The 13,690-nt window shown below is 34.4% G+C and overlaps 1 protein-coding gene across 1 annotated transcript in view; it reads left to right on the plus strand.

Annotated features, from left to right (window-relative positions):
- Positions 1-13,690, plus strand: part of HOOK1 (hook microtubule tethering protein 1) — a 71,013-nt gene that overhangs the window by 38,933 nt on the left and 18,390 nt on the right. Inside the window, exons 9-14 of the mRNA XM_025935232.2 lie at positions 1,925-2,091; positions 8,705-8,845; positions 10,590-10,791; positions 11,344-11,454; positions 12,516-12,603; positions 12,683-12,743. Coding sequence (XP_025791017.1) covers positions 1,925-2,091; positions 8,705-8,845; positions 10,590-10,791; positions 11,344-11,454; positions 12,516-12,603; positions 12,683-12,743 — 770 coding nt within the window. The remainder of the gene's footprint in view (positions 1-1,924; positions 2,092-8,704; positions 8,846-10,589; positions 10,792-11,343; positions 11,455-12,515; positions 12,604-12,682; positions 12,744-13,690) is intronic.

Raw genomic sequence — 13,690 nt, forward strand, 5'->3', positions numbered from 1 at the left:
CAAACTTTAATGTGATGACGTTTTTATTTATTTATTTTTTTAAGTGGGCTTCGTGCCCAGTGCAGAGTCCAACGTGGGGCTTGAACTCATGACCCTGAGATCAAGACCTCAGCTGAGATCACGAGTTGGATGTTTAACCAACTGAGCCATCCAGGCAACCCATATATTTGTTTAAATAAGCAAATAGGACACAAGTGTTACGTTAAATCTGGGTAATATAAGAAAATGGTGTTTGTTTTTTTTTTTTGGTTTTTGAATTTTTCTGTCTCATTTTTAAATAATTTGACACAGCAACAAAGGAGAGAGAAACAAAGAAATAGAGAAGAAAAATAAAAACAGAGAAGGATAAAGGCGGTACATAACCTATGGAACTTGTTAAAGGAGATGTGTAGAACCACCACTGGACATTCTGTGTCATAGATGGGAGGGAGGGTGTGCAAGGAATTTGCATGTTTACTACCTTCTCCTTCACGTCTGTGGTTAAAGGTAGCTCTGGAGCCACACTGCGAAACATGGATAGGACCCAGGTTGGTTACACACCAGGTGTTGAAAACTGAATTTGCCCTTATCTACCTTATTTACGTGGTTCTTACACAGGTTGGAAGACTGAGGGTATTGTTTCTCTTTTGTGGATCTTTTTGTGACACCCTCTTCCCTCCAGCTAGAATGAGATTTTCTTTTCTTTGTGTCCCATCTCCTACCCTATGGTATGTTTCCACCAAAGCACTTTGAACATTTCCTGTTGTGTAATTATTTACATTTTTACCATAAGGATGCTAAGGGTACAAACTCTCCTCCTTTTTCATATCTCAGTCATTTAGGGTTGTACATGACAGGTAATAGTCACTAAACTGCTTGCTTGGCAAGGATAGATACATGCGTTGAATTTAGGGAGAAAAATTGCTTTCTCCCGTAGTCTTCCTGGGAAGACTTTTCTGAGCCTTTGTGTTGGTCATTGCCCATTGGTCATTGTGTTGGTCATTGTGTTGGTCAAAGGCAGGTATTTGTAACTTGCCTATATGGTGTTGAAGGCACTCACTTGTTTTTAATTTCCTATTAGTAGCTCACTGTGTCGGTATACAGCCTCCTTCACATAACTGGGTTGAATTAATTACATCTATTGAAAAAACAATTGCAAACCTATGTAGTAATATGTTCAAAATCATAATAGGTCAACTTTTTTTCAAAGGAAGCTTAATATAATCATATGTAAACTTCTGGTCTTACATATGACCAGGTTACAGCCTTTTTAAAAGGTTTTAAAAGATGTTTTTAAATGGAAAAGAAAAAGAACTGAAGCAAATCATGTTTGTTGCATTAATATGTAAGTAAAGTGAAAATGTATCAGGTACTGATAGTGATGTGATTCTAAATTTTTAGCCATTTTAAATTATAAGCAAACAGTCTCAATGTGCAAATGGATTTAGTTCAGCTTTTTGTTACTGATTCATTAACCAAATAATGTGCTTGTCTCTGAAGACATGATATGTAACTGATAATTGTCTGCTGTGAACCTAAAATAACTTTGTGCATGTGTGTGTATTTTAGCTTATTAGGTAACAGCATCCTAATAGTAAATTTATAACTAAAAGAGGAACAAATTAATTTTTCAAAGCTTATCAGTACATCAGATTTTAAAGACTTAGAAAAATTTTTTTACCGAAACTAGGGCAAGCATAACATTTTGAAGATATTCTCCTTGTATGTTTTAACTCGGTTTTCTCTGTAGTAATCAAATTACTTTGATTTCTTTTGTTTGACTCAAACATCCTAGACCCCAAATTCCAGCTTTGGAAGGATCCTTAGAAATTATGTTGTCTGATTGACCAAGCTAATTTAATGGCTTGGTCACATAGCAATGTGGGGCTCTGGACTCTTAAGTTTTTTTGCTATTGATGCTTATATTTGTGTATTTGTTTTTTAGGTGACTGCACTTCAAGATGAAAAGAACTCATTAGTTTCTGAGAATGAGATGATGAATGAAAAACTTGACCAGTTGGATGGATCTTTTGATGATCCAAATACAATGGTTGCAAAAAAGTATTTTCATGCACAGTTACAACTAGAACAATTACAGGAAGAAAACTTCAGGTAGCATTTTTAGTAAAAACCATTCCATGGATTTCTGTTAAGCCAGGAGTTAAGAAGTCCTATCAGTGATGAATTATTAAGCATTTTATAGTGTGCTATAGCATGCTATAACTTTATAGTATGCTTGGAACACTGAAAATAGAAGCTCTGAAAATATCAAATGGTGTAAATAGTTCCTGCCTTCATGGGGCTTGCAATCTAGTTAGGCAAGTGGGATATGTGTATAAAAAGAAAACAGTTCAAAATAACTCGTGATTAGGGCCAAATAAAGGCCATAGGCAAGTCCAATAGGAGTTTAAGGGAATGACTGCTGAGATCTGGGGGGAATGGGGTGTTTCTTACATAGGAGAGGGAACCTGATAATAAATGGAAAAAATGGAAATCTTAACCTAAAGAGGTGCTTTCTATTTAAATTTTTGTATTTTTTCTTTGAAAAAAAAGGTGGTGTACGTCTTTATTTTTTATTTATTTTTTTAAAATGTTTTTTAATGTTTATTTATTTCTGAGACAGAGAGCATGAGTGGGGGAGGTGCAGAGAGAGAGGGAGACACAGAATCTGAAGCAGGCTCCAGGCTCCGAGCTGTCAGCACAGAGCCCAACACGGGGCTTGAACTCACAAACCGTGAGATCGTGACCTCAAGCCGAAGTTGGTCGCTCAACCTACTAAGCCACCCAGGCGCCCCACATCTTACCTTTAATAAACACTGTCTCTTGTGTGCTAGTAGCCTAGCCTTGGACTATATAAGGCCTTGAGAAGAGGCACTATAATTGTACTGTATGTATTTTTTGTTACTTTTTTAAAATATAATTTCAAACAAACACAGTAACACTTGCAAGAATAGCACAAAAAACTCCTTTATATCTTTTGCTTAGATTCTGCAGTAGTTTAGCAGTGTTTTCCATTTGTTTTAGCCGTCTCTCTACATATTCTTACAGATGCATATATTTTTTCCTGAACCACTTGAGAGTACACTGGAGACATGCACTTTTATCCCTGTATACTTTGACATACATTTCCTAAAACAAGAATACTTTCTTATAAACCACAGTGTAGTGATTAAAATTAGGGAATTTGCCATTGATACATATTACCATCTAATCCACAGATTGTATTCAAATTCCAGTAGTTGTTTCATTGTCCTGTAGAGCTATTTTTTTTTCCCATTTCAGAATCCAGTGCAGGATCATGCATTGCATTTAGTATTATTCTTACTCAATGGACTACACATCCATTACTGTCATCAGTTATTTGATGCTGGAATTATCCCAGATTCGACCACTGGGAATCCTTTCAATTGGCCCCTGTGTCCTTTCCAACCTGTCGCTATCCTTTGAGCACGTTCTTACTTTCCTGCACAACAAAATATTCTAGACTCATTCTCCTTCTTTCCAGACTCTGCAGTCAGCCATTTCTCCAAGGATTTTTAATTCCTTCTAGTGGAGCATGTTATTTAGAAACAAAGACCTGTGCTCCAAATGAGTGTTTTGGTCGTTGCTTCTAGGCCACTTTGGAGTACAGAGCTAGGAAATACACTAGCACAGGTTCCTACGACCGATGTTCACACTGCCTGTGTCCACACGCTGGAATATACACATGTCTGCATTTATTCTATTTCTCAGTATGAACAGTGAGTTCATATTGACATCTTTCCTTTTAGTCCCCTGTCTTCGGGGTTCATTCTGATCTGCATTTCCATATTGTCAACTCCTCCAGTGGTGAGAAAACTGGCTCCCATTTTCCTGAACATATATTCTCATATACTTAATCCTAAAACACATAGAAAGCAATTTAAGAATTGCAGTCTTACCTTTTTAATACAAAATATTATTAGACTTCAGTATGTTTATGGTTCTTTTACAAGGTAACATTTACATGTTGTGAAATGAAGAAATACTGCGTCCAATTTAATGTGCTAACAAAGGCATACATTTGTGTTATCACACTTTTATCAATATATAGTTCATTTCAATCACTGAAAAAAGTTCTTTTATGCTTCTTCCCAGTCAACCCCTACCTCCCAGAGGCTAATTACTCTTCTGAGTATTTTTTAGCATTGATTAGTTTTCTCTAATCTAGAGCATCATATAAATTGAATAATGCAGCATGAACTTCTTGGTGATTGGCTTCTTTTGCTCAGCATTTTTGTGAGCTTCATTTATGTTTTGAATGTATCTGTAATTCATTATTTTTTATTGCTAAGTAGTATTCAAATATTTGGAATTATTCTACATTATACCACACTTTTATTTATCCATTTCCCTTTAGATGGGCATTTTGGGTTTCCCAATTGGGGTTAATATAAGTAAAACTAGTCTGAACATTATAATACAAGACTTTTTAAAGACCTATGTTTTCTTATTTCCCATTGGTAAATATATACAGCAGTATTGCTGAGTTGCGCACTAGCTGTTTAATTGTGAAAGATACTTCCAAACCGTTTTCCAAAGCGGCTATAACATTTTATACTCTATGAGCAGAGTTTGCTGCTTATTGCTCTAGTTGTTCTGTCTGGTAGGATATTTTGTTCTTATCTGTCTTTTTAACTTTAAACATTTCAGGGAAAATGTAGTAGTATTTCATTATGGCTTTAATTGGCATTTTTCTGACAACATATGATGTGATAAGCCCCTTTTCAAGTGCTTATTGGCAATATATCTTACTTTGTGAAGTGTCTCTTCACACTGTTGAGCTGTTTTTAAATTGGGTTGTTTGTCATTATCAATTTGTTGTAGGAGGTTTTAAAAATTTGGATACAAATCCTTTTGTCAGATATATGCATAGTAATATTTCACTCATTCTGTGACTTGCCTTTTCATTTTTTAAATGGGGTCTTTCAAAGAGGAAAAGTTCTTAGATGATGTCTGATTTGTCAATATTTTTAATATTAGTGTTTTTTTGTGTATTGCCCAAGAAATCTTTGTCTACTTCCATGCCATGAAGATACTCTCTATTATGCTCTTTTAGAAACTTCACAGTTTTATCTTTTACATTTAAGACTATAATCCATCTTGAATTGTTTTCTAAAACAATGGTGTAAGGTATGGAGGTCAAGCTTTATTTATTTTTATTTTTTATTTATTTTGTTATTTTTTAAAGTTTATTTACTTATGTTGAGAGGGAGAGAGCATGAGCAGGGAAGGGGTGAGGGTAGGGAGAGAATACCAAGCACGGCTCTGTGCTCTGAGCCCAGCACAGAGCTTCATCTCATGAACGGTGAGATCATGACCTGAGCCAGAATCAAGAGCTGGACACTTAACCAACTGAGCCACCCAGGCGTCCTTATTTTTATTTTTGTTTTCCATATGGATATCTAGTCGTTACAGTTGCATCATTGAAGATATTTTAATTTTACTCCAAATTGTTTTGTATCTTCATGAAAAATGGTATCATAAAATTTGGTTCATCTTCTGGACTCTCTAGTTGTTTTCTATTGATCAGATTGCCTTTATGCCTGTATGATGTGGTCTTGATTACTTTAGCTCTAAAGTAAGTTTAAAATCAGGTAGTATAAGTATTCCAACTTTGTTCTTTTCAAAATTTGTTTTGGCTATTCCAAGTCTTTTTGCATTTTCACATCTGTCAGTCAATTTCCATTTAAAAAAACCTTTTGTGATTATGATTTAGGTTCTATAAAATTGATATCTTAACTATATTGAGAATTACCATCTATGAACATGGTATCTTCATTTATTTAAGTCTTTAGTTTCTCCCAGCAATATTGTGTTGTTTCTAGCAGAGAAGTTTTGTGTTTTGTTAACTTTATTCCCATGTAGATGCTATTACCAATACAATTAAAATTATCCTGAAAAGTGGCTGCTAATATGTACAATTCATTTTTATATATTGAAACTCTAGCTTTTATTTTCAAACTTTTATGTCTTCTGAAACTTTTATGTCTTCACTTATTGATTCTAGAAATTGGTTTATGTAGAAAATTCTAAGCCATCCATAGTCATCTATTAATAGAGCTTTATATCTTCCTTTTATTATTTCTGCCCTGTATTTATTTTTCTTGCATTGAACAAGAGAAGACATCTTACTTTATTCCAGGTCTTAGGGGGGAAATGTTCAATTAAGTACCATCAAGTATAATACTTACTGTAAAGTTTTTTAATGTGTTTTTTTTCTGTTTGAAGGAATTCCCCCTTTATTTCTGGCTTGCTAAGAGTTTTTATTACTAATTGTTTTTGTCAAATGATTTTTCTACATCTTGAAATGACAATGTGGTTTTCTTTTTCATTCTTTCATTATGATTGTTTTATTTTTTGATTGTTGAACAATCTTATATTTCAGGGTTAGACCACTTTGGTCATACTTATTATTCTGCATATATATTAACTAGATTCAGTTTGCTTATAGATTGAGAGAATTTTTTTTTTTTTTTGGTTGTCTTCATAATAGATACTGGTCTATAACTTTTTTTCTCTTGTAATGCCTTTTTTTAGGTTGTCAGAGTTCTGCTAGTCTCATAGAATAATTGGGAAGAATTCTCTCCTCTGTTTTCTGAAATAGTTTATGTGTGAATGATATTAAACAATCTAGGCCTATGGTTTTCTTTGTGAAAGGGCTTTTAATGACAATATAATTTCATCAGTGCTCATAGGGCTTCTTAGATTTTCTGTTTCATCTATGTCAGTTTGGTAAGTTGTGCTTTTCAAGGTATATGCTTATATTGTTTAAGACGTTGAATCTATTGGCATAAAGTTGTTCATAATATTCTTTCATTGTCCTTTTAATGACTGTAGGAGCTATACTGATGCTTGCTTTTTCATTCCTGGTATTGGTAATTTGTATTTTTTCTCATTTTTCTTGATCACTCTTACTAGGGTTTCATCAATGTTATTAATCTATTCACTTTATTAGCTTTCCACATTATTAGTTGTACATCTCTGTTCTTTCTTTCTTTCCTTTTATTTACTTTGGATTTAATTTGCTCTTCTTTTCCTAGCCTCTTAAGGTTGAAATTTGGATTGATTTTAAGACGTTCTTCATTTCTAATAAATAAGCCTTTAAAATTGTAAATTCTCCTCCAAGCACTGGTTTAGCCACATTCCCCAAATTTAACTGGTTGTCTTTCTGCTGTTATTCTGTCTGAATTATTTTCCAATTTCCTTTGTGATTTCTTCCTTGACTTGTGGGTTGTTTAGAAACATGTTGTTTAATTTCCAAGTATTTAAGGCTTTTCTAGACTTCTTATTGTGACTGATTTCTAATTTAAGTCTCTTATGGTTAGAGAACATATTGAATGGGATTGCAGTCTTTTGATATTTATTAATACTTATTTTATTGCTCATCATGTTTCATTGTGATTAGTGTTACATGTGCACTTGCAAAAATGTGTGTTCTGTCATTTTTGACTGACATGTTCTATACATGTCAACTGAATCATATTGGTTAATAATGTTCAGATCTCTTCTGTATTTTTATGTTTAGCTTTTTGTTTGTTTGTTTAGTTCTGTCATTCATTAGAGACTGGTATTAAACAATGATTGTGGATTTGTGGATTTCTACCCTTGATTCTATCAGTTTTTGTTTCATGTATTTTAAAACTATTTTTAGGTATATATATATGTTGATGATATGGCTTTCTAGTAATTGACCCTTTTATAATTATGAAACATTTCTTTGATAATACTTTTTTTGTCTTAAAATTTATTTTGTTTGATGTTAACATAACCACCCCAATTTCCTTTGCTTACTGTTTTCATGGTGTTTTTAAATCCTTTTACTTTTAATCTGTGTCTTTATGTTTAAAATATCCCTTGTATAATTAATGTATTTTTGAGCCTTTTTTGTTTAGTCTGATAGTCTCTGCCTTTTCAATTGGTGTATTTAATCTATTGGCCTTTTATGTAATTTTTGTTATGTTTGTATTTAGGTCTGTCAATTTGCTGTTTTTCATTTGTCATATCTATTCCTTTCCTTTATCTTCCTTTCCTGCATTCTTTTGGAATCAAATATTTTTTTAATATTTGATATTAAACACTGTATTTCCCTTTTCCTTTTTTTAAAAAAGTTTATTTATTTTGAGAGAGAGAGAGAGAGAAAAAACAAAACAAAAAACGAACGAGTGGGGGAGGAGCAGAATCCCAAGCAGACTCCTTACCATCAGTGCAGAACCTGACATGGGGCTCAAACTCATGAACTGTGAGATCATGACCTGAGCTGAGTTCAAGAGTCAGACGCTTAACTGACTGAGCCACCAGACTTCTCCATCTTCTTACTTTTTGTTTTTACCATAGAGTTTGAAGTATTTCTCCATAACTTATCATAGTCTACTTAGAGTTAATATTTTACCATTTCACACGTGATGTATATTTTTGAGTAATTATATATCTATACATTTTCTGTTCACCTTTTGAGATTAAAACCCCTTTTAGAACTAGTGATAACCAAGCACCATATTTCAGAAGTGAAAATGAAAATTCAGAACATTAGTTTATTCTCAGCCAGTTTTAAAACCGGGAGCCAGAAGTGTCTTATTCTTTTAGTCATTCTTTTGAGCGTAGAATTTTAAAGAACATTTTAAAAGTATGTCTTGCTAAGCTTATGTCTCAGTAAGAAAACAAATAATGGAAATTACATTATAAATACTTATTTTGTTTATGCAAGGCTTGAAGCTGCAAAAGATGATTATCGTGTTCACTGTGAAGAACTTGAAAAGCAACTAATTGAATTTCAACATAGGAATGATGAACTGACTAGTCTTGCTGAAGAAACAAGAGCCCTGAAAGATGAAATAGATGTCCTTAGGTATGCCATGTCTGAATATAATTATGTCGCTTCTAAGTTATTAGTCATTTCAGTATTCCATATTTTAATCAGGGATTCGTAGGGTTAGTTTTTTTTTTTTTTTTTTAATTTTTTTTTTTCAACGTTTTATTTATTTTTGGGACAGAGAGAGACAGAGCATGAACGGGGGAGGGGCAGAGAGAGAGGGAGACACAGAATCGGAAACAGGCTCCAGGCTCTGAGCCATCAGCCCAGAGCCTGATGCGGGGCTCGAACTCATGGACCGCGAGATCGTGACCTGGCTGAAGTCGGACGCCTAACCGACTGCGCCACCCAGGCGCCCCTCGTAGGGTTAGTTCTACGTATCAAGTACTGATCAGTTTTTTCCAGGCTCCTAGTCTTTACTTAATTTATGCTTGTTAATAATAATTGCAGTTCAAGGATAATATTCAATCTTTGTTAGCACAATTTCATATTAGAATTTGTAAACCCAAAATGATACCTTTTTCTTTTTTTGAGAGAGAGAGTGAGCACACGCACAGCCAGGGAGGGGCAGAGAGAGAGAGAGAGAGAGAGAGAGAGAGAGAGAGAGAGAAAGAATAAGAATGGATCTCAAGCATATCTGACAGCACAGAGCCCGATTCGGGGGGGGGGGGGGGTGATATCTTTTTCTTAAGATTGTGTAAACTGAATTACTTTTAGATACGTTTAGCTTCACCTCCTTGTACTCATTAGTTTATTTTGTGAACTTTTTACATGAGGGAAAGTATTCTCACAATCCATATTTCGGCACTTGATATAAAATAGATATAGGTAAGTATCTTAACATTTATTTCAGGGTTATCCCAAGGTTCTCTTACTGTCTTTGACAATATAAAATTTATATTTAGCTTTTCCTATGAATTGTTAGTCAAGCAAACAGACTATCCATATGCTCTTTATATTTTCTGTTAAATTTTCTTTTTAAAAAAAAAAATTTTAAATGTTTTATTTACTTTGGAGAGTCAGAGAGAGAGACAGAGCATCAGCAGGGGAGGGGCAGAGAGAGAGAGGGAGACAGAATCCGAAGCAGGTTCCAGACTCAGCTGTCATCACAGAGCCCGACATGGGGTTTGAACCCAGGAACTGCAAGATTATGACCTGAGCTGAAGTCGGACCCTCAACCTACTGAGCCTTTTCTGTTAAATTTTCTTAATTAGCCATTTTGTTGCCCAGTTTTTATGTCCATTTGAAACAAAATCTTCCTACCATTCATTTGAACTTGCATGTGATGGAAAGTGATTTGGTTTATGTATTTATTTTTGCTCTAGTTGGCCAGGTAAGCACAACTCTAAAGGGATGTGCTTTGTCAAACAAATTATAAGTCAACTGCCTAAGTATATCAAATACTTAGAATAAAACTGCACTAAATGTTAAACACAAAGCACAATTGGCCTGTAAGCTTCAGAGAAGCTTGGAATTGTTCAGTTACATTTACAAAACCATTCTTTTTTAGACATTGTGCTGTATGAAACGGTTTGATAATTTAGTGTGTCAAATTTAAGGCATTTTTGTTTTGATACCTTTATAACAAAAAGGTTCCACATTGGACTTGAGTCTTTTTCTAAAGTTCTCACACAGTTTAATTCTTTTGCTGTCTGTCCGATTTTCTTTTCTGTTGTTTCAGCCAATTGATAGTTTATCTAGCTGACTAATTTTAGAGCCAGAATAGAAATGTTATGTGCGTTTACTAGCTTTTACCCAGTAACATGTAGCTTTATTATAGGGCTACCTCTGATAAAGCTAATAAACTAGAATCAACGGTCGAGATGTATCGTCAGAAATTACAAGATCTGAATGACCTTCGCAAGCAGGTGAAAACTTTACAAGAAACAAACATGATGTATATGCATAACACAGTCAGCTTAGAAGAAGAATTAAAGAAGGCAAATGCAGCACGCACACAATTAGAAACGTACAAGAGGCAGGTAAGAAAATATGTCAATTTTTTTTAATCATTGTAACTGAAAGAGCTCAACTTTCTTATTCCTTCTGATACTTTAAGAATGTTAGAGAGGTGAAGAACATTGCCTATAACCAGCTGTGAGCTTATTATGATGACAGATTTCTCCTACCTGTAATTTTAATTCCAGGATTGATAGTTGAGTTTGAGTTATCTAGGTCTTTCCCCTTCTTATTCTCTTCTGAGCTTGTATATATTGGGAGGCATTTTACTGCTTATTATTAGCATTTCTGGTAACTAATAATAATTGCCTAGAGAATGGAGCTATAACCAGTAATATTCTGTTTAGCTATTTATCAAGCAACCTAGAGAAACATTAGAGTACAAGAATGATTTTTTTATTAAATTATTATTTGAGTATTTTAAAATTTATGTTAACTTTTATCCACATGCTATTTTCACAACTATTGAGGATTACTAGATTATATTCTTAGTCTAAGTTTTATTTCCAATCAGTTTCTCATTTATTGACCTCTGAAAAACTATTAATATTATATACTCTCGTTTTTGACAAAAGGTTCAAGATCTTCACAATAAACTTTCCTCTGAATCCAAAAGGGCAGATACACTAGCATTTGAAATGAAGCGGCTTGAAGAAAAACACGAAGCTTTACTTAAGGAAAAAGAGGTAAACATGTCAGCACAGAGACTGACATGAACTTGAACTCATGAGCCATGAGATCATGACCTCAACCGAAGTTGGATGCTTAACTGAGCCACCCAGGAGCTCCCTCATCAATTCTTAAAATAACCACAAACTTTATCTCGCTCACTATTCAGAACACCTTTGCAAGGATCTAAGTATCAGCATTTCCATTTTGATGGTGTGGATCCTAAAGCCAAAGAACTAAATAACTCACCCTGCATAATTTAACTAGGAAATAGGGAACCTGGAATTCAAGCCACGATCTTTTTGCCTCCAGAGTCCATACTTTTTACTAATTACTCCACAGTTGCATATTTGTACTCTGTTGCATAATTACATCAGTTTGGTTCAAAGGTATATTATCTTTGAAATCACAAGATTTGTGTTGTATAAAGATTATTTACGTAATTTAGCACTAAAACTAAAATATTGTCATTTTTATTTTTTTATTTTATTTATTTATTTATTTATTTAAACATTTATTTATTTTTGAGACAGAGAGAGAGAGAGCATGAACAGGGGAGGGTCAGAGAAAGAGGGAGACACAGAATCTGAAACAGGCTCCAGGTTCTGAGCTGTCCGCACAGAGCCCGATGCGGGCTCGAACCCACAGACCGTGAGATCATGACCTGAGCCGAAGTTGGACGCTAAACCAACTGAGCCACCCAGGCGCCCCAAATATTGTCATTTTTATTTTTTTTTTTATTTTTTTTTTTCCAACGTTTATTTTTATTTTTGGGACAGAGAGAGACAGAGCATGAACGGGGGAGGGGCAGAGAGAGAGGGAGACACAGAATTGGAAACAGGCTCCAGGCTCTGAGCCATCAGCCCAGAGCCTGACGCGGGGCTCGAACTCACGGACCGCGAGATCGTGACCTGGCTGAAGTCGGACGCCTAACCGACTGCGCCACCCAGGCGCCCCATCATTTTTAAATAGCTAAGTAACAATTAGGAAATTAGTTTGCTAAGATAAATTGTTATAACCATAATGTACATTTCTTGTGGAAACAATTGTTTTGCTCATATAAACAATTCTTTTTTAGAGACTAATAGAACAACGTGATACTCTGAAAGAAACGAATGAAGAGCTTCGATGTTCACAAGTGCAACAAGATCATCTAAACCAAACAGGTGAATTTTGTTGGATTTTTAAAAGTTTTTTTTAATGATAGAAATGCTGAAATGTTGATCTTTCATTGTTGTTGTTTAGATGCGTCTGCTACAAAAAGTTTTGAGAATCTTGCTGCTGAGATTATGCCTGTGGAATACAGGTAAATGTGTTTTTATTAATTGATAATATTAGAAACGTGATTTCTTTAAAAAAAATTATTAGCCTTTAAAATGTTCCATTTTATGAGTCATAGAGCTCAAAATACTTTGTCTCATCTGCTTGAGCTTCTTAGATTGTTATTGCTACTTTAGCAGTTTTAGGTCTTATCAGAAGTAAAATTTCACAGACTTGCTGAATGAGATATTCTGGTTTTTACGATATGACTTTTACTGTGTTGAACTTCTTTCCCTACCCATAAGCTCTACGGAAAACCCTTTTTATACATGGCCTTTAAATCCACATGGGTGAAGCCAATAGGAAAGGGGCTGTCAAATATAGCAGGAGGATTAAGCAGAAGTTAAATAAAATATAAATTTTAGAGATTCTTCTTCACCAGCTTTTATTTTCGTATTTTACTGCTACGTTTACTTGTAGGCATTTGACTAATCTGGTAGTTTTTATGGTTTTCTTTTTTGTGGTAAGAGTTTTATTTATTACTTCAAATTCTAGTTTTTAAGCAGATTTATTGAGATACAACTCACCCATTTACAATTGTACAGCTCAGTGGTTTTTAGTGTAATCCTAGAGTTGTGCAGCCATCTAATTTGAGAACATTTCATTCCCCCAGAAGAATACCCTGTCCCTATTAGCAGTCATTCCTCATTCCTGCTTCTCCTCCAGCTCCAGCCCCAGACAACCAAGAATTGACTCTTTGTCCATTTGCTTGTTACAGAATTTCATATACATACAGTCATACAATATGCAGCCTTTTGTGACTGACTTGTTTCACTTAGCGTATAGTTTGCAAATTTGTTGACTTTCATTTTGTTCAACTTTTGTTGTTAAGACAGAGCTCTTTACCTGTTGGACTGGAAAGCAACTTGTTAGTTAGTATCCAGTGATATTAATATCACTTTAAAATAGCCATATGAGGGGCGCCTGGGTGGC

This window comes from Puma concolor, chromosome C1 (assembly GCF_028749965.1).
Source record: "Puma concolor isolate L17-30 chromosome C1, mPumCon1.1.hap2, whole genome shotgun sequence".
In the NCBI taxonomy this organism is placed as follows: domain Eukaryota; kingdom Metazoa; phylum Chordata; class Mammalia; order Carnivora; family Felidae; genus Puma; species Puma concolor.